The sequence below is a fragment of the Lepus europaeus genome, chromosome 1 (assembly GCF_033115175.1).
Source record: "Lepus europaeus isolate LE1 chromosome 1, mLepTim1.pri, whole genome shotgun sequence".
Lineage (NCBI taxonomy): Eukaryota > Metazoa > Chordata > Mammalia > Lagomorpha > Leporidae > Lepus > Lepus europaeus.
The window spans coordinates 44,084,843-44,106,615 of NC_084827.1; the positions used below are offsets into that span (position 1 = coordinate 44,084,843).

General features: G+C 42.3%; 1 protein-coding gene across 1 annotated transcript in view; it reads right to left on the reverse strand.

The window, feature by feature from the left end:
• RELN (reelin) overlaps window positions 1–21,773 on the reverse strand; it is a 581,586-nt gene that overhangs the window by 260,368 nt on the left and 299,445 nt on the right. Inside the window, exons 7-8 of the mRNA XM_062213575.1 lie at window positions 12,298–12,394; window positions 3,341–3,392 (exon numbers count right to left, since the gene is read on the reverse strand). Of these exons, the coding sequence (XP_062069559.1) occupies window positions 3,341–3,392; window positions 12,298–12,394 (149 nt within the window). The remainder of the gene's footprint in view (window positions 1–3,340; window positions 3,393–12,297; window positions 12,395–21,773) is intronic.

The window sequence follows — 21,773 nt, forward strand, 5'->3', positions numbered from 1 at the left end:
TTTCAACTTGCATAACTGTATTTTCAGGATGTTTGAACAGTAAAAATCATTTCATTAAGACTGCCTATATATTTATGTCTATAAACGGCTCATACATATTTGCAAGAATTGGGAGAGCACTGTAGTTAAGCACTGGCATGACAAATTTTAGTAGAGGTACCCCTCATTAATTCAAACAATTTTTACATACCTAGCTCTGAGGAAATTGGGACTCTTTTGGAAAGCATTTGCCAGATAATTGAAAGTGCTTACACGAGCATTATGAAAATATCAACACATTTTTTTCAACTGTGATTATATTTGCCTAATTATGAATATCATTTACCATTCAGGTCATGAGTAATAATAGAATCCACTAGAAAATTGCCTGAATAACATCTGAGTCCTTTTGCAATATAATGAACATTGAATTAAACTATTCCTAAATGAATTCCTAAGAAGGGACACTAAAATTGGCCATCTTTCACTGATTAGTAAAGATTTGGAGAGTTTCACAACACACACACACACACACACACGCGTGCTGAACTGTCAACAGACAGCTTTTCCGAACACACTCCATAATTTATGAACTGAATATAAATGAACAACTACTCAACTGTGGTTTCTATTTTGATATTTGCTTTTTAAGTTTAAGATGAATAAACACGATGATGCCATTTGTAGGATTTACATGTGTGTCCCAGTCTGGCCCTCACCCCACACACGTAAACAGGACGATTTCACTCCTTTAATCCTCATACATATCGACATCAACAAATGACTACAAGATACAGAACACTATTTCCGGAAGGTGCAGCCCACCACACAGATGCAACACCACGTACCATAGAACGAATGGTCTGCTACCCCATGGCTTCTCCAGCACCCAACCCTTCTTGGTTCCCAAGGAATTGTGCTTTCAAAATGCACAGTGTCAACACCCCAGGGAAATTCTCAGCAATAAATTACAATTTCTTTCACTCCATATTTTGCTTCAGTCCCAACGGCATGCTATAATTTCACTTTTGACTCTAAAACTATCATCCAAGAAGAAGATTTTAAGGGGCTGGCATTATGGCACTGCTTGCAATGCCCTGCATCCTACACCAGAGTCTTGGTTTAAGTCTTGGCTGCTCTGCTTCTAATCCAGCTCCCTGTCAGTACTCCTGGGAAAGCAGTGGATGATGGCCTAAACATTGGGCCCCTGCCACCCATGTGGGAGACCAAGATGGAGCTCCTGGATCCTGGCTTCAATCTGGCCCAGCCTGGGTTGTTGTGGCCATTTGGGAGTGAACAGGCAGATGGAAATTCTTTCTTTTTTTTCTCTTTCTCTCTCTCTCCTCTCTGTCTCCCCACGCCACACACAGACCTTGCTCTGCCTTTCAAATAAAAAACAAAGAGTTCTAAATTTAAAAAAAAAATTAAAATTAAAAAAAAATCTGTCTCTCCATTCATTCTTTCTTCCCTCCCTTTCCCCTCATTTCTGTTACTCCTCCATTCTTCCAACCCAGAATTCAAAACTATGTCTTAAATAACATAAGCCTGCCTGTGGCCTGCAGCCCTCTGTCTTCTGGGGAAATCAAGGGTTTTTGCTAAGTCACGTGTTTGGGTTCCATCCCAAGACTTTGGACCTGGTACGTTTGGGTTTGGAGCCCCAGGTACTAGCCCCTGCATCCTTAGTTAAACTCTACTTCTTGGTCCTGTTTCATCACCTTTATTGTGAGTGGTGTGCTTGAAGGCAAGGAGAGAGAGAATCTTGCCAGATTTGCTGTACACACTTTATTGTTCACAAAAAAAGGACCCCTCCTCTGCTTTAATAAAGGGTGTTATAACTGGTGCTCTTTCCTCCTTTAGATAAAGTGCAAACACGAAACAGCTACATTAGAGTGAATGTTCTTTAATTGCTCAAAGAATCTCTGAAGTCAATGCTCATTACTCTCCCAAAAAGTAAGAATAGATACCTATCACACAGATAGACCGGTGTTCACTACTCTGTCTATCTTTACACATTAATAGCAAAATGAATTTGTTCTGGTTAAGAATCTCCAAGCTATCTGTTATGCTACACAGTTTTATTGTACTACATCTTTAAAAAAGAAGAACTTCATGTTTTATCATAAAAGTATTATATGCTCATTAAAGTGGGATATACTTGCTAATAAATCAAATAAAACTCTCTCATTAGAAAACAACATTATTTTTGTTTTTACTAACACTTTTTATGACCACATATGAACTTCTAAAATATCTGTAAACTGTTGTAGGGAATATGATCAACGTGAGAAGAAAAGAACCCATACTGTCATTAGGCAGGTTCACATAATACCTACATGAGCTGAGATGAGGCACAGTGACAAAAAAAAAAAAAAAAGTGACAATTATATGACTAGAAGAAAATTGCTGTTGGGCACCATCAACCACAGTGAGCTCCTGGCTGTAGCACAACGATTTTGCAATTTGAATACAAGGCTACCAAGGGAAGCAGTCCTTTTGCTAGTGGTTGCTCTCCAAGGAAATGAGGGTAAAGATGGTGGGGGCTGGGGTGTTATCCCCGGACACAGCTGCCAGGCACCAGCTATTCCACAGGGTGGGTCAGGGGGAAGAGTGCATGTTATAGGACCAAGGTTAAAAAAAAAAGTCTGAGGCCTCAAGAAGGCAAGAGCTTTCTTTCTGCAGAACATTCCTTTTAGGAATGTGTGCAAGTTGTTAATTCGTGAAGGATTCATTCAAAAATTAAAATGGAAAGTAATAGAAAAGACAGCAAAATCGCAAGCACTTGATCAATAGTCACCTTGCTTTATGGGATTCCTGGGGTAGAAATGTTTGCTTCTACTACAAAAGCACATGAAAGAAATATTGCCAGATGCAGCCTTTTTTTTTTTTTTCATTATCTATGACTGAATTAATCATATGCCAAACATGAAGGCTTCATTGGTTTCTTTCAGTCACCAATAATTATCTCTTTCACTACCAGTTAGTTGGAGCTCAGGAAATTGAATAGATTTCAATCTTAATCTGAGCAAAGCATAACCAGCAAGGTAATTAGTTGTAATACAATAACCCAGTGTGTTCAAAATACGTATGTAAATCATTTTAAGATCTTTTGGATCATCTGTAGCATTTTTAATACCACTCACTGCTGGAGAGAAGTATAAACAGAATGCGGTGTTTAAAAATCTTTGTTTCATTTAAAGAACATTCTAAATAATTTATGCAAAGTTAAGACTTATCCTTATGTAAATCTGAAAGCATTTGGCATTATAATCCCAATAGTACGCTATGATTAAAATCAATTTTTCCAAGTTAAATTGCTGTGATTAAAAATAAATGAATTGCTGGATTCATTGAAAACACTTACCAATGGAAAACTGGAGCACAGAGGCTGTTGTCGTATTAAGGCCCGTGGTCGTCTAGAGAAAGGAATACACAAAAATTAGACAAGATAGGAAGAGCAGAGCAGAAAGATGTTGGTGAGGGGGGGGAGGTGAGAGAAGAGGAAAGAAAGGACACATTCATTAATTGAGGTTGCACTTATCCAGTTCATAGACCACTTTTTTATCGATATGCCTGAACACAGACATATTTCCTATTCCCCTGTGGGAAGCAAAGAGGCATAAGTAGTAAACTTCTCAGGGGCCTGTTGAAACTTCCCAGCTTTCTCAGACAGGGAGCCTTGTTAGGGCACTGCACATGGCCCTCTCTGCTCACCTACACCTCCTCCATCCCACTGCAGCCACCAGTCTGAGACTCAGAGGGAACGGCACACTGTGAGGAGCAAATATTTGGTTCCTTTTCAACTTAAGGTGTTAACCCAGGAGTAGACAAGTAAATGGCATAACAGCTTGCAGCTATGTGGAAAGTTACACGTAGCCACCCAGCCTAACACCTAGTTTACAGGCTCCTGGAAAAGTCTTGGGCAAGGCCAGCGCCCTGGCGCAGTAGGTTAATTCTCCTCCTGTGGTGCCGGCATCCAATATGGGTGCCAGTTCTAGTCCCGGCTGCTCCTCTTCCAATCCAGCTCTCTGCTATGGCCTGGGAAAACAGTAGAAGATGTCCCAAGTCCTTGGGCCACTGCACCCGCGTGGAAGACCAGGAGGAGGCACCTGGCTCCTGGCTTCAGATTGGCACAGCTCTGAGCCATTGCAGCCATTTGGGGAGTGAACCAGCAGATGGAAGACCTCTCTCTCTCTCTCTCTCTCTCTCTCTCTCTCTCTTTCTGTAACTCTACCTCTCAAATAAATAAATAAAATCTTAAAAAAATAAAAAGTCTTGGGCAAACAGGATGTTAAGCACGGCCAGAATAGCTGAAGCAGATGCTGGGAAGACTGTAACCCTGTAGTACTCAGCCAATGAGGAACTGGGAACTGGGGGAGGGACCTGTGTTCTAGAAAATAAATGGTTTGCTATAAATCACCCCAGGTGAGCTGGCCCGCCAGGTGCCTGGTCTTGCACGATCATTAATAAAGTCTTGCTTTTGCTGCACTTCCTGAGTCTAAGTCCATCCTTTGAGTGGATGGGTGGGGCTATTTCTCACAACAGCAAGGCCACCAAACAAAAGTGAGGAGGTAGATGAAGGGCAAATAAATAAAATAAAATTATTTTGAAAAGTGACTAGAACTTGGAGCCAGCACTGTGGCTCAGCGGGTTAATGCCCTGGCCTGAAGCACCGGAATCCCATATGGGTGCCTTTGAGACCTGGCTGCTTCAGGTCTCTGCTATAGCCTGAGAAAGCAATAGAAGATGGCCCAAGTCCATGGGCCCCTGAACCTGTGTTGGAGACCCGGAAGAAGCTCCTGGCTTCAGATCAGCACAGCTCCTGCTGTTGCGGCCATTTAGGGAGTGAACCAGCAGATGGAAGACCTCTCTTTCTCTGCCTCTCTTCTCTCTGTGTAATTCTGACTTTCAAATAAATAAATAAATAATTCTGACTTTCAAATAAATAAATAAATCTTTTTAAAAAAGTGACTAGGACTACAACAGCTGAATGGTACAGGATTTCTTAGGGGGAGGAGTGATAAAATATTCTAAAATAGATTGTGATAATGGCTGTATAAAACTATGAATAAACTAACAATCTTGAATGTAATTCATTAAATGCTAAAATCTGTGGATTTTTTTCCTCAGTAAAATGCTACACTCCATCCCCTGCTCTCAACCCCCAAAAACATAGAATTATGGGCTTAGAAATATCTTTCCAACATGTTCCTGCTAGTTTTCCCTAGTTTCATAAAGAAGCATGCTTCCACAGTTTCCTTCTCTCCCTTTTGAAGGAAGGATAAAATTCTCTTTAATCTTTGGAGCAGTGGCCTTAACTCTCATCCATTCAAATGAGATGGAATGAACGTTAGGTCCTCACTGTGTTGGGCTCCTGAATCCTGCGGGCTAAAGTGTGGGAAACTTTGGAGGACTCGTTCCCATGAAACAGGAAGTGTGTAACCAGGTTTCTCACTGCAGCAGAAGCACTAGGCCACCTGCATTAGCCCCAGGGTGGTGGAACCTGCAACCATGGAATGCTCACATGCTAGCCAGTTCATGCAGGGCAAGTCCTCCGGCTCTGGCAGAGTTCAGGTGAGACATGACTATTGAAAGATCTATGGGGCCGGCGCCATGGCTCACTTGACTAATCCTCTGCCTGCGGCGCTGGCACACGGGGCTCTAATTCCGGTTGGGGCGCCAGATTCTGTCCTGGCTGCCTCTCTTCCAGTCCAGCTCTCTGCTGTGGCCGGGGAAGGCAGTAGAGGATGGCCCAGGTTCTTGGGCCCTGTGCCCGCATGGGAGACCAGGAGCAGGCGCCTGGCTCCTGGCTTCGGATCGGCACAGTGCGCCGGCCATAGAGGCCATTTGGGGGGTAAACCAACGGAAAAGGAAGACCTTTCTCTCTGTCTCTCTGTCTCTGTCTAACTCTGCCTGTCAAAAAAAAAAAAAAAAAAAAGATCTATGGTAGGACTTGGGAGGACAACTGGGCTTGTGCTTGTGCTTGAGTCATACCACTTTAAAATTCAGTGAAAAGCAGGAATGGTAATGGGGGCAGGGCAGAGACACTGGGTAGATGTGTCAGTTTTTACTCCTAATTTAATTTAATTATTTAATTTAATTTAATTTAATTCACTCCTAATTTATTAAAATCATTAGTGTCAAGGTGACAGAGGAAATTTCTTCCATATTTGATTTTAATCCCTCGTTATCCAGGTTTACCTTCTAAAAGACAACTGGCTCATCATGTCCATGACTCTCTTTCCGGTCTCCCACCCTTTACCAGCCTCATCAGGGAACAATGTACAGTAAAATTTCCTTTATATAGATATTTTTTTTCCATTTTTGCCAGAGTTCTTACAGTAAGTTCAACTCTCAGTCCTCCCTGGTTTCCACTTGGATAATTTGATCTTAAAATCCAGAAGCACAATACTAAAAGAGAATTGTTGAAAATAACTTCATTGGCCGGCGCCGTGGCTTAACAGGTTAATCCTCCGCCTTGCGGCGCCAGCACACCGGGTTCTAGTCCTGTTCGGGGCGCCAGATTCTATCCCGGTTGCCCCCCTTCCAGGCCAGCTCTCTGCTATGGCCCGGGAAGGCAGTGGAGGATGGCCCAAGTGCTTGGGCCCTGCACTCCATGGGAGACCGGGAGAAGCACCTGGCTCCTGGCTTCGGATCAGCGCGATGCGCCGGCCGCAGCGGCCATTGGAGGGTGAACCAACGGCAAAAAGGAAGACCTTTCTCTCTGTCTCTCTCTCTCACTATCCACTGTGCCTGTCAAAAAAAATTAAAAAAAAAAAAAAGAAAATAATTTCATATACATTGAACAAATGCTCTTTTACCCTCTGATTTTAGATAACTGAGTAGATTATCAGATGAATTGTAAAAATACTTCTGAGTACAGGTTGTTTGAAACAGTGATGTCATGTAAGTTAAAAGCAACATGTTTTCTGCCATGGCTGGTGCATTAAATATGCAGAGAGTCTTAGCTCCCTATCCTGGTGGTGTAATAAATGATGCCTGTGTCACCTGCATGGTCAGGTTCCATAGCCGTGACCTCTGCTGGAGAACAGCAAGTGGCATGAAATACTGTCAAATTTCAAATCATACGGGCTAACTGAGGGTGACTCCAGCATTTGATTAGTCATTGATTCTACATTTTTTTTTCTTCATCAAGGAAGCTAAGGCCTGGTACAAAGGCTGACTCTCACTTCTCCACCTTTGTGCACTTATTTTTGTCAGTTGTAACAAAGAATAGGAAAGAGAACAAGAAAACAAGAAGCACTGGCTATAAAATCTATTCAACAGTATTTATTATTAGGTATTGCAAATTATTTGTTAATCTTGAGTGCAGATATTATTATTAAGCCTTCATATCTGACATTCTGAAAGCAGAAGTGCCATTTACAGGCTTTTGATAAATAATAGAGCAATTATGAATGTCTGATGGAGCACTTTTTTTTTCTGCAAAATCTCAGGGCTCTTAAGTTATCAAATGGACTCCAAACTTGAGAAAATTAGTACGGTAACTACTTGAATCTGAAGAATTCACTGAAGCCCACGCTGTCCACTCTACACCTCTACTTTGCACAGTTTTACTAGGTTTAATACCCTTTTAGCCCAAATTCACCATTGTTAATACACGGAATTATTGAATTTTTGAATTTATTAATTATAAATTTATTATTGAAATCATGAATTTATTGCATGAAATCACTATGGAAAATGCATTCCCATATATGTGAGAATAATTTAGTAAATAACTTCTTTTACAAAAACAGAAAGTAACACACCTCGTTTCATGTTGAATTCTGAGACTACAACTTGTTAAGCAGTGGGTAAATGAATTCTTCTCTACCATTATTTTGAACCAGAAAAATGAATGAAGTTCAGTGTCACCTGGAATTTCGAGACTAGAACGAAACATGTGAGGACAGAAGATAGTACTAGCAGAAGCAAACCTACAGTATGCTCAGAACATATCAGCTTCTGCCTCTGACCAACTTTAGCTTTTATTGAAATGAAATGGCTATTGAAATCTACAAAATGGAGATGTTCTTATAAGAATTTTAAAAAAATAAATGCTGGAGTCAGCATTCTGGCGCAATGGGTTAAGCTGCTGCCTGCCATGCCAACACCCCACATGGGCACTGGCTGGAGTTTGAACTGCTCTGCTTCCTATCCAGTTCCCTGCTAACACACCTGGGAGAGCAGTGGAAGGCAGCCCAAGTGGTTGGAACCCTGCCACCCATGCGAGAGACTGGATGAAGCTCCTGGCTTCTGCCTTTGGCCTGGCCCAGTGCTGGCTTTTGGGGCCATCTGGAGAGTGAACCAGTGGATGGAGGACCTGTGTTTCAAACTCTATCCGTAACTGCCTTTCAAATCAATGCATTGATCTTTTAAAAAAGAAAGTTAAATCCTTAGCCTATCAATAGCCTTTGCCTGTGGTTCTTTGTTTTACAACTTCACTAAGAATTAAATTTACGAAAAATAAGAATGTACATTCTTTAAAAAATGATGTCTGAGGACTGATAACATTCACCAGTTCTCATACACAACACATTTGACTGGATTCAGGTTTTCTTGGTTTTCATCTTTTAAAATTTATCTTTATTTCTTTGAAAGGTAGAGTTACAGAGAGGCAGAGAAAGGTCTTCCATCCGCTGGTTCACTACCTAAATGGAGGAACCAGGAGCTTTTTCCTGGTCTCCCATGCAGGTGCAAGAGTCCAAGGACTTGGGCCATCTTCTACTGCTTTCCCAGCCCATAGCAGAGAGCTGGAATGGAAGTAGAGCAGCCAGGACTCAAACAGGAACCCATATGGGATGCTGGCACTGTAGGCGGTGGCTTAACCCACTATGCCACAGAGCTGGCCCCTGGATTTAGTTTTGAAGTACAATATAAATGGTTGTACAGGGGCAGGCGACATGGCGCAGTAGGTTAATCCTCTGCCTGCGGCGCCGGCATCCCATATGGGCACCAGTTCTAGTCCTGGCTGCTTCTCTTCCAATCCAGCTCTCTGCTGTGGCCCGGGAAGGCAGTGGAGGTTGACCCAAGCGCTTGGGCCCTGCACCCGCATGGGAGACCAGGAAGCAGCACCTGGCTCTTGGCTTCGGATCGGCTCAGCTCCGGCTGTTGTGGCCATTTGGGGAGTGAACCAACAAAAGGAAGACCTTTCTCTGTCTCTCCCTCTTACTGTCTGTAACTCTACCTCTCAAATTAATAAATAAAATCTTTAAAAAAAATGGTTGTATTTTGGCGAACATAATGGTAATGGATAAATGAATTCCATACTTTTCATTTGCTTTTGATCTGTCTTTGATAAACACAACTTGGATTCTGCCTCCACAAAACATGGTTTCAGCCAAATGTAGGGAGAAAAGTTTTGGGAGGAAATGCATTTGTACTGAACATTTGTAGCCATGTGTTTTCTTTCATTCTTTTTAAACAACACATGATGATACCGTAATATAACAGATTACTTAAATTGTATTGGATATTACAAGGAATACCTAATAATAAGAGATAATGTACAGTAAATAGGGTATGTGCAGGTTATATGAAAGTACTCCATTTTATATAAGGGACTCAAGCATCCACAGTTTGAGGTATCCACAGGAATCCCGGAACCAATCCCACCTTGGATACCAAGGAGAAACTGGCTAGTTCTGCTTCTGGGACACCAATAAAGTATAAAAACTGTCAGAGTCAATTGTCGACATCACCCTGCTTTTATCAATCTGTTTTAAGATGAATTGAGATTTTTCTCAATCTGTCTATTCCCTTTGACTCTGAAGTAAAAAATCCATTTTGAGGAAATACTTATAATGGGGATATAAACTTGAATCCTTTTTAAAATATCTCAGATGAAGATAAGCATTTTGAATATTTTCCTTTTTAGTTCACAGGCTAATATCACATTAATTCTATAACATAATCTAGTACTAGCCCACTGGATATCAACTTTAATCTGGGATATAGTAAAATAATCAAGAATAAATATAATGGCCGGCGCTATGGTGCAGAGGGTTAACGCCCTGGCCTGAAGCACCAGCATCTCATAAGGGTGCCGGTTCGAGACCCGGCTGCTCCACTTCCGATCCAGCTCTCTGCTATGGCCTGGGAAAGCAGTAGAAGACGGCCCAAGTCCTTGGGCCCCTGCACCCACATGGGAGACAGGGAAGAAGCTCCTGGCTCCTGGCTTCAGATCGGCGCAGCTCTGGCTGTTGCAGCCACCTGGGGAGTGAACCAGTGGATGGAAGACCTCTCTCTCTCTCTCTCTGCCTCTCCTTCTTTGTATAACTCTGACTTTCAAATAAATAAATAAAAATCTTTAAAAAAAAGAATAAATATACATGTAAATATATCAAATAAACTTTATATTTTAGTTTTCATGCTATAGAAATCTGAATTTTGGTGTTGCATAATTAGATGTTTTTTTTTTCCTTTCTTTCTTTTTAAAAAGATTTATTTAGTTATTTGAAACACAGAGTTACAGAGGAGAAAGAAAGAGCTCTTCCATCCACTAGTTCATTTCCCAAACTGCCTCAACAGCTGGGGCTGGGCCAGGCCTAAGCTAAGAGTCTGGAACTCCGTCCAGGTCTCCCACATGAGTAGCAGGGCCATCTTCTGCTGCTTTCCCAGGAACATTATCAGGGATCTGGACCAGAAGTGGAGCAACAGGGATTCGAACCTATGATCATATTGGCTGCTGGTGTCACATGCGGTGGCTTAATCCACTGCACTATGATGCTGGCCCCAAGATATTTTTATTTTCTTCTAATCAGTAGAAACAAAAAGAATTTGCCACGCATTTCCATTAATACTACTGAATAAGGGCACCTTCTAAAATAGGCATTTATTCTAAGCTCAATTAACTATGGCAAAAATTTAATTTTGTTTTAAGGTTTATAGATAATTAATTCAGTCATGGTACATCATTTAAAATGTACTGGCAAATCTATTTTTTCAAGAACTTTACTAGCAGAGCCACATTTGTCTGCAGGAACGTTATACGATTTTTGAGACTTGAATTATGAGCACCTATTATTTTAATTTGCATCCAATTAATTCTGTTTGTGTTCTAATTTCAACTCAAAACTCTTCAATTCATCAATGTTCTGAAGCTTGTATCTTTAATAAATTGAATGTATCTATTGCCATGAAAGGGGGTATTCAAGCAACATAAAATAAAAGCCATGTTACAATAATTAATTGGCTTTCGCGTTCTGATAACTAAATCTACCTTTAATTGCCTATCTATGTTTTCCCTTTTCTTTGAAAGCAAATCTTTCAGCACCTTTTACAGTACAGGTTTGTGAACACAGTGTGTGACGAAGGAGTGAGGGATGCAACCAGAGAACAAGCCGTGAAGTCCAAGTTGAAAAGCAGAAAGGCATAGGGCGAGAGATGTTACAAGCAGAGTGCAGGGCAAAGCAGCGGAGCCAGGCCAGCACCCATGTGCTGCAGTCAGAGCCTTCAGGAAGAAGACATGAGTGTAGTCCCCCAGTGGGGAGGCTAACGGCTCAGCAGCCACACGCTGAGTGCTTCCAGGGCTTTCAGCCCAGAATGCCGGCAGCAGGGGCTCAGGAATCTCAAGGAGGGGACGGGAACTGCTCCAGGGCAATCTGGCACCAACCAAAAAGTACTGAAGGCACTGGTGCTCTTTCAGTTCCAAGCTATGGAAGTTCCTCAGTGGTTGGGAAGCAACAGTGAAAGATAATTCGATAAAACTAAACATCTAACATTTTTTAATGTAAGAGGAAAACAAGGATAATTTTCAGAGCATGGCTCTGTACAAGTGTGTGGAAAGTCAATTTCTTTTTTTTAGGTGTGATACGTGAGTTTCCATGGTATGTCGTATAACAAGGTGCTTCCAAAAGTTCATGGGAAAATGGAAGCAAAAGCTACATATTTTGGTGCAAAAATTTTTTGAAATGTAAAGAGAGGTTTTCAAAACAGTTCGTGGAACACATGCATCATGGGAAAGCAGTGCACGGATTTCAAGTGGTTTTACGTCAGAATAAACTCACCTTTGAATTCTACTTCTCCACCAACTTTTTGAAGTGTCCTCATACATCATCAAACTCAATTTTAAGCACTGTCTCATCACAGCAAAGCATCATGTTAATGAGATCTTTTGGCATTGTCAATTTTAGTACAGAATTGTTTATTTTTACATCTGAAAGCAGACCATAAAATCACCCCTCCCAACTGTGAGATATTTCAGATGGGACTCATCAATAAGACGTCCAATGCTCACCTGCGTTACAAGACTATAAGTGAACCTTTTGCTCAGCAAGTGGCACAATGGAATACTGGGCATAAACAGCATATACGCACCAGCTCCCGCGGACCATAGGGCTCACAGAAGGTGACAGCGTTGCCATGCATAATCGCGCCACACTGCTCTCCAGTCTCGCAGTTGCTACAGTCAGTCCTGCAGGAATGGAGAACACATCTTAGTCTGAGAACCATGTCGCACGGGACAGCTTACTGCTCAGGTTACTGCAAAGAGGGGACGGTTATTGCTGTCCAACCTCAGACAGCGCTTCGAGGAAGCCACGCGAGTCTGTAGTATGAAATCAGAAAGACCTGAAGACACATCACAATCCTTTCAGTACCTGGATTTCAGAGATAATAGAGATTTTAGTTTACTATGTAAGTGGATATTACCTTGTAATTCCCTGTGATGGGCAAGTTACCTAACGTCATCTGAAAAAACGAAGATAACCTAATATCATACAGTTCTGAGGATTAAATGGGAGAGTGTATATAAAGCCAGGAGTACAGAACCAACTTCAAAATAGGTATTTAATAATGAAAGGTGGTGTTATCAATAATTACATATAACACATAGTAGGCCCACAACAATGATGTTCACAAGTTTCAAAAACAAGCAAAGCAATATCCACTCATATAATGAACTAAAAATCTGTATCTCTGAAACCAAAATGGGTCTTACAAATTTGAAACCTTTTCTTCTGTGTTACGGCCAGTATAAATGTTTAAAATGATTGTCCTTAAATACATTTGCCTGTATGTATCCTACCTAAGAATAATGGAATCAGATTATATTTAATCTACATATTTGTATGAAATAAAAACAAATTCAAGCAAATTGTGGATACTGAGTTATTTTAACCTTGCAAATAATCAGCTACTTGATTCTGATAAAAAAAGAAGTGGCTAAAAATACTTAGGGAAAGATTTTAAAAATAAATTTATTTATGGCTATGGAATTGAATTGAAGGTGTGGATATTCAGGATTTGACTTTGCATACTTGCAGTAACATTTACAATGTTCTGCATTGTGGCATTTCAACCTACAACCATTACACACCTAAGGTGCAGCAAGAAAGATCTATGTCTCCCCTGTCTGAACCTCAAGCCACATAAGAGCTGTATTTCACGCAGAAAGAACATTTTCAATGACTTTCACATTCCAAGTGCCAGACTCTGTGGAAAGGGCACCATGCCCTTTGTTTCAGAGATCCTTGTGTTATGCCCTTTCAGCTGTTTGTTAATTTCAGCAAAAGGAAGTAGGAACTTCCATCCAAGCAGGAAGACAAAAGAGTGAGGAGATAAGGTGGCCCATAGAGCTACGAGACAGAAGAAAAAAAAAATAAGTAAAAAATTGGGCAAAAAAGTGTTACGGATCAAGCAGAACTTGGCTCACCAAATGTGTGCAGACACCTCATGTTAACACTTCATGGATTAATGCTAGTGGTAGATGGATTATGGCGGGGGCTTGACCTAATTATGGCAGCCAGGAGGTGGCCCAGGGGAAGGTCTTCAGGCCATGGTGGGCTGAGGGGTGCCCTCAGAAGGCAGTTCACCAAAGAGGGGTGACTTGTTCAGCTGAGTTCAGCCCAGCGTGTGGCTGGCTCAGCCTGTGATGGTTCTGGACACCCGCTCTGCCAGTGCTCGCCTCCACCAGGCTGCAGACCAAGGGGGACCCGAACTGTGAATCTCCAAACCCGGAGCTGAAATCAACCTGTTCTCTCCCCAACAAGGTCCTCCCAGGTGTTTCAGTTAAAGTAAGGAAAAGCTGACTGATACCAAGTGTAAGCATTCCTGTATTTTACCAAATCAAGTAGTGACTGGCATTGTTTTAATCTTCTGAGTTGTATTCCCAGATAAGGGGACCACTAAGGTCAAGTGTCTTTTAATGTAAGAAAAAAAGAATTGTTGTAATGTTATTTATAATGTACCTCACAGCATCACAAGTCTCAGCAGGAGATTTAAATCCCCTCTGGATTGTTAGGAAGCAATTGCCTAGTAAAATGTCCTCAACATCAGAGAGGTGCAGTAGAAGCCTCCTAAGGGAAATAAACCTGTTTCCTCGTCATCATTTGCACTGTGTTGCATCCTACAAATATTTGCTGTTAAATGAGCAAATGAAAAAAAGACAATTTCATAAATAGAGTTATGATTCAGAACTGAGGTCTAAAGACCTTCAGAGGGGCGCTTGGCACATAGTAGGCATGCTGTGTTAGCCGACATCGCCATCATCGTCATCATTCTATCTCACAGATTTCTACATTGTCATCTGCTCCAGGACTGGTGTATTTGGGGTCCCCTCCACCCCCAACCAAGAACCTATTACATGAACACATTACTACCATTTTCTAAGTCTTTAGACTGGGTGTGGATGTGATAATAGTACAGAGAAGTAGTAAAAATTATAGTGGGTTTCTATCTTTAGTACAGATGAGTCCTCATGAAATGGCTTGGGAGAAACACTAACTTTGACAAAGACAACAAATGACAAAAAGACTCAAATCTCAGCACACTACCTGCCACCTGCCTCCTGGGACTCTCAAGGGACAGCTCACTGTTGATGTGAAATCTCGGGCCTCCTGTGGCACTTTCTATGGCAAGCTTTCCATCTACAAAATGAGCAGCAGTTCTCTAGCCCACAGTATATTAGAAACATAACAACTGTATGAGAGATATATATTATAGGCACCCTCCTCCCATAATTTTGATTAAATAGTGTTCAGGCAGAACCTGGATATATGCACAAGGTTTAAGGGAAATTTTGCCCACAACCTGAAATTACAGAACCAATGAACAGATAATGGATGTTTGATGTATCTGGAGACTAACATCCACTTTGCAGAATAACAAGAATGAACAAAAGAAAAACATAGGAAGAAAAGCAAAGAGATACAGAGCTACTCCCAATACACCTTAACAACCCTTCTAGACATCTGTGTTCATGCTGCTTTATTATCTCCAGGACTTTACAAATTTCCAGTACCATGTATTTCAGATATCTTCACATATGTAATTGATATAAAAATTACTAAGGATAGGGTTTGTATACTTTTTTTGTTTAAGGACGACTTCAAATCATGGAACTTTTTTTTTTTTTTTTTTTTTTTTGACAGGCAGGGTGGATAGTGAGAGAGAGACAGAGAGAGAAAGGTCTTCCTTTTTGCCATTGGTTCACCCTCCAATGGCCGCTGCGGCCAGCACATCTCGCTGATCCGAAGCCAGGAGCCAGGTGCTTCTCCTGGTCTCCCATGCGGGTGTAGGGCCCAAGGCCTTGGGCCATCCTCCACTGCCTTCCCGGGCCATAGCAGAGAGCTGGCCTGGAAGAGGGGCAACCGGGATAGAATCCGGCACCCCAACCGGGACTAGAACCCGGTGTGCCGGCGCTGCAAGGCGGAGGATTAACCTGTTAAGCCACGGCGCCGGCCCATGGAACATATTTTACACCTCCAGCACATCTCAGTTCAGACTGGTCTCATTTTGAGCAGTCAACATGCCCACACCATGCTGGACAGCACAGCTCATGGGAACTGGGGACTTGGAAACTGACTGCTCTCTGGTTACGCTGACATCTGGAGATACCAAGCTGAACTTTCGGGACTTCATGGGGCTGACATGACTGTCTCAGGATCTGCCTGAAATCAGGGGAGTGCATGTTTTCAGGAGATGTAGGAATGAAGAGGGTATTCAAAGTAAAAAGAGAATGGGTCCAAGAGTAGATCTCCGGGGAAGAATCATATTGCCCTGTCTGGTGTTTGCAAAGCTCTGATCTTCATCACGGCTCGTCAGTGTGTATTAACCCACCCTACTTCCACTTGCTTTTCCATGAACATTGGCAGTGGGTTCATCATATTCATGTTGCTAACCAACATGAGCCACCTATCAAGGTGACTTGTGTGAATCATAATGTCACCTTCCTAATATTTTTTTCTATGTTTCAGGGTAAGCATTGTACATTTGCACTCACGCACGACATCATCAGAAAGGGGTGATAGGTCATAGTTTCATCATGAACACAATGAAGCCTGCTATGGTTTGAAGATGGTTTCTCCCCTTTAAACTCATGCTGAGATTTAATTCCCATTCTGAGATATTAAGAGGTGGGACCAGGTGGGACCTTTAAGACATGATTTGGGATCTTCACTCATGAATGGATTAATTCATTCATGTGATTAATGGGTTGATGAATGGATGGGTTAATGGGTTATCTCAAGAATGTGGTTACTGTTTCAGCCAGTTTGGCTGGTCCTTCCCACTGTTCCCTGACTCATACCAAGTGATGCCTGGACTGTGTCTGGACTATGCTGGCAAGAAGGCCATCTTCAGATGCACCTGCTTGACCCTGGATGAGAACCATGAGCCAAAACACAGCTCAGCCTTCGATCCAGCCTCGGGCGTTCAGTCACAATAGCACAAAATTCACTAAGATGATCTTGCTGGAGACTGTGAGAGCCATCGGTGGTCATGGTTTCCCAGATGAGAATAATGATCCAATGAAGAAAGACAAGGTGAATTTTCCAAACCTGCCGATATAAATGAACATCACAGTTCCAAGAGAATCATTCCCAAATTTAAGGCGATTCTCAAGTGCCTCTGTGCTCTTCCAGCCTATCCTCCTCACTTCCTCAGAATGTCTGTATCTGACAGCTTAATTCAGTTGAGTGGAGTTTGGTATTTTAATTTTTTTTTTATTTGAGAACCAGAGAGACTGGGGTGGAGGTGGGAGTGGTGGTGATAGAGATAGAGAGTAAGCATCCAAGCATCCATGCATTAGTTCACTCCCTGGTTACCAGCAAGGGCTGGGTCAAAACTGCAAGCTGGAAATGCTATCCAAGTCACCAGTGTAGGTAGCAGGGGTCCAACTACTTGAGCCATTGCTGCTTCCTTCAAATTCTATGTGGTCAGGAAGCTGGAGTCAGGAGCCAGATCTGGGTATCAAATCCAGGTATTCTGATACGGAAGGCTCCGAACCACTACATCAAACGCCTGCCCCTTGAGTTAGATATTGAATCTCAAAGGGCACTGTCTATAAGGATCCCCAGAGTCTGAAGTTTTACTCTTCCTTTAGGAAAACTTCTATAATTCCTAAGAACTAGAGTACACACAATTTGCTATGCAGTGAGTGGTCCAATTTTCTTTAGTCTCTGAAAAAAAAAAAAAGCCCCCAAAACAAACAAAAAAGCCCACTGCTATTTGTGGCTGACATTTAAATCTACAACCTCCCAAGTGAATTTCTATCTTACTTTCTCATTCTCTGAAGAAAATATAAAGTTAGGTGACATATTCTCCAGAGATCTGGGGGGAGAAGGAAGTTTTAAATACCCCCCTCCTCCATTAAGCAGACTTTTGTTTTTTCAATTTAAAAAAGAATGTGACCTCCCTGGCTAAGCATTAGAAATGAATTGCTTCTCAGCCTACTACAAAAAGTAATACCAACTGTTTCCCTCATCTAAGAGACCTTTCTTTCCTCTTTTTCCTATTTCCAATGTGAAACACAGAATGCAAGTATCCGAGAAGCACCATGGCATATATGAATTGGTCAGCTCAAAATAGATTCTGCGCTGAACAGCATGATTAAAAGGCATTACTAGGAATGCTTCTGTGATCCTCAAAGACCATGCAAAGCCTGAATTTACTGAACCCTCTCCGGGCCTATTTATCACATGCTTAGGCTCCACATGCAGCTGATCTATTATAACTCGTGTTCACAGACCATCGAGTTAGAGGGGACTGGCAATATCACTGTATCTCATCACCCCTCATTATACAGACCATGGCTCCTGGTCCAGCCTTCCTCCCACTCCACCCTTATGCAGCCAGCAAGAGAAAAAGAATTCCAATCCTATAGAAACAATGAGCATTTCCAAGAATGTCATTTTTTTTTTACTGTCATAGTTTATTTTGTAAATCTACAGTGACTTAACAGTTGGTTTCTCATTTATAGGATAGGAGGATTTTGTTTTGCCAATGAAAAATGTACAAACGTAAGAGAAATGACACAGACTTCATGGAAAAAAGTAGGAGTGAATCCACTGGACTTGAGTACCTAGCAATCAAATGCAATAACTCCTTGTCTAGATACAGCCTTAGTTCATTCATCAAAATCTATTGTTTAAATACACTATCATTCTGTTAACTAACAAACAGATAAAAGAATCAGTAAATATGAAGGATTGTACTTGCTGACCAACAAAACTAGGGCCAAACCATAAACATAAAAGAGAAAGAAACGCTTTGAAGCAGGGTTTTGTTTTTCGCTGTTAACAAGTTCCTTGGTGGTTTGCAAGCTTATGACATTGGTGTTGGTTCTCTATCTTTGTTTTTTATTACTTAGCTGGCTGTTTATGTCTTGTAACAAAGACTCACATGTGATGTGCCCTTCAGAAATATAGAGTATACTTGTGAAGGTATCATTATGCCTTTTATCCTGAGTTTAAAATGATTAGGCATGAAACCACGCCCAACTCCCTGTTCAGCAGGCACACGGGAGACTGACGGGGGCGTGGAGACTGGGGTCCCCACACGCCCTAGTGACTCAGAAGGGCCTTCCGGATGCAGGAAAGAACAGCAGCACAGAGGAGAAATCTGGGCTCCTTTCCACAGCCAGGGATTTATGAATGGATGGTGGTGACAGCATCCTGATAGCAAGGAATAAATAATTGAAATATTATTTTCTCAAGAGTAAGCTAATGACAAAACTCTTTACCTCGTTTTAGATCAGGGTGAAATCACTCGGCCTTCAGCCAGGCACTCGGCTGAAACAAGTTAATCACCTGGAAACTCACTGACAATCAGTGAGCATCAAATTCTCCCTGGAGATCCATGCCATTTGTCCCCAGGACCCAAGGCCTCCTCGTATCTATCCATAATTTATTGCCATGGAAAGGGCCAGGGTCTCGTGCTCAGCCTCACAGGAAGCCTTCTAGGCAGAATTACCTACTCACCAGTATTTCTGAGCAGGGAGAGTCAAACAGTTTGAACGATGTTTGTTCTAACTATTAAAAAGTACCTTAATATTGGATAAGAAAAAGAAAAACAACTCCTTTAACTTCCTGCCCAGAGTGTCTCTGGCCCCAGGTACAGATCACATCCTGTGCGCTGACAAAGCTGACAGGTGAGTTTGCAGAGGGGGGCCAGATCAGTGACAAGAATCCACCAGCATAAATAAGCCACTGCACAGGCCAGGGGGCACTGGGCCGTCCACCGACTTTTGCAGAGACCCCAGAGCTCCTTGTACCTTCTACTGAAACCTCAATAACCAGCATGCTCAACTTGTGAGCGTATTTCATAGTAAAGAGAGAAGGCTTTATAATAAAGAGGGTGTTGCCGGCACTGTGGCACAGAGGGTTAAAGCCCTGGCCTGCAGTGCCAGCATCCCATATGGGCACCGGTTCTACTCACAGCTGTTCTTCTTCCAGTCCAGCTCTCTGCCATGGCCTGGGAAAATAGTAGAAGATGGCTCAAGTCTTTGGGCCCCTGCACCTGCGTGGGAGACCTAGAAGAAGTTCCTGGCTCCTGGCTTCGGATTGGTGCAGCCGGCCATTGTGCCATCTGGGGAGTGAATCAGTGGATGGAAGACCTCTCTCTCTGTCTCTACCTCTCTCTGTAACTCTGTCTTTCAAATAAATAAAATAAATCTGAAAATAAATAAATAAATAAATAGGGCATGGCTTTGGCTTGTAAGCAATTTTCATGATCATTTGCAGAGTGAAAGATCAAACTTTAAACAAGTAAGTTTTTTTTTTTTTTAAATCTTTTTCTCTTTCTGGGGCATTTTTAGAAAAAACATGAGAAAAGTTCACTTCGTAAGACTGAGAATGATACCACCTTCAGCTATGTCAAGCCTTTTCTTTTCCCCCCTAAGGAGCTAACACATGGTTTAAATGTGAAAATAACAAACTCCATTTATAGCTCATTCTTTCTCATTACTTCTCACCGAGGAAGGTAAGAGAATGCTTCTGATTTCACCAGGGATTTAAAAAATGTGATCGCTTCTTTGCTAATAGGTAGGATGACACATGCTATTTGGGCTAAAAATAACCCCTCAAATCCCACAACTGCACACACTCTTCTGACCTCCCACTATGGTGAACTCCACTATGTGCTGGCTGAAGAAGTATTTCCCCACTCGTTTCTAATGTAGTACACGTTTAATCACGTCGAGTGGGCTCTTACTCCTGTCATCTAACACAGAGACTAAAGAAGGAAATAGTAAGTATTGAGACTCACATCCCATTGTATTAGTGGGACACTCGCTGGTTAACCTTTCTAAGGTAGATGAGACTTTTTTCCCCAGCGCAATCACATCATGATAAAAGGTGAGGAGGAAGGAGGGGGAGAAAGCAAGAGTGGGAAGTTAGAGGAGAGTTTCGTCATTAGAGGAAAAAGTTAACAACCGAGAGAGAGTGAGAAATAGAAGAAAGGACTGAAGAAACCAAAAGGCGGGCAAGTAAGAGAAAAAAGAGAAAGATGCACCTAGGATGGCCCACTCCACTGCAAGCATCAAATCGTAACTCCACAGTGCAAAGATAACACGGATACACCAGAGGTCCTGGCCAGGGCGCAATGGCATCAGAGAAAGTATTTATTTAGCCTGACTTTCTCATCTACTCACCATCTCCTGTAGTCACCTGCTCTTAAAAAACAAAATGTAAGGCTTGTGCTCCCCTTTGCCAGCGCCACCTGCCAGGCTCACGGCCCCTGGGCCTGGTGGACACTGAGCAACATGGCCACACTTCCATCCAGTTTCTTTCTCAGTTTCTGTGTTCGTGGGTCTCGCTGCGTTCTGATTACCTGGAAACCCCACTCGGTCTGTGGCTCTCACATTTAGCTACTGAATGGTGAGGCCCCTTTGCTTTTGTCACTTGTGGAGGGTGGTGAATTACACCGTGCCCTGACTTCTCTTCTGGTGAGCTAAGCTGTCCCTGAATAAAGCTCCAGCTAGAACAATTCGCTCCCCCATCCGAAAATCCCAGTGTCTTTATATTCTTTCCTCATATCACTTTTTTCTCAGGCAACGCAAACTTTTAGAAGCCAAATCAACAACGTGTTGGCTCCATTTCCTATCAATTGCTCCAACAAACCAGCATTTTCCAGAGACTACCAGATGCAGCAGAGTCTCTGATCTCCATTCCCTGGGTCCCGTAACACCAGGGCTTACATGTGAACTAGTCATTGTTCCAGTCCTTTCTTGGTTCCAGCAACGCTAGCCCTGGCTTCAGCTCCCCTGCCTGTGAGCTTGGGGTCTTGCTGTATCGTAAGCCAATCAGTGGAAGTGCTCCTGTTCCCCAGGTGCTGAGACAACTTCCGTTGTGTCTTTCTTCTTGATGTCTCACGGCCCCTATCGGCATCATGATTCACTCCTCCACTTACTTCCTCCTCCAAAAGAGCCCTGCTCTTCCCTGATGTCTGCTGAGCAGGATGTCTTTGCTGGAATTATTGTTCTATCATTGTGCTCGAGGGGGAACAGCTGCTGCCATCCAGCTGCCATCGATCATTGTTTTCTAACAGTGCTACATTTCCCACTAGAACATCAGAGC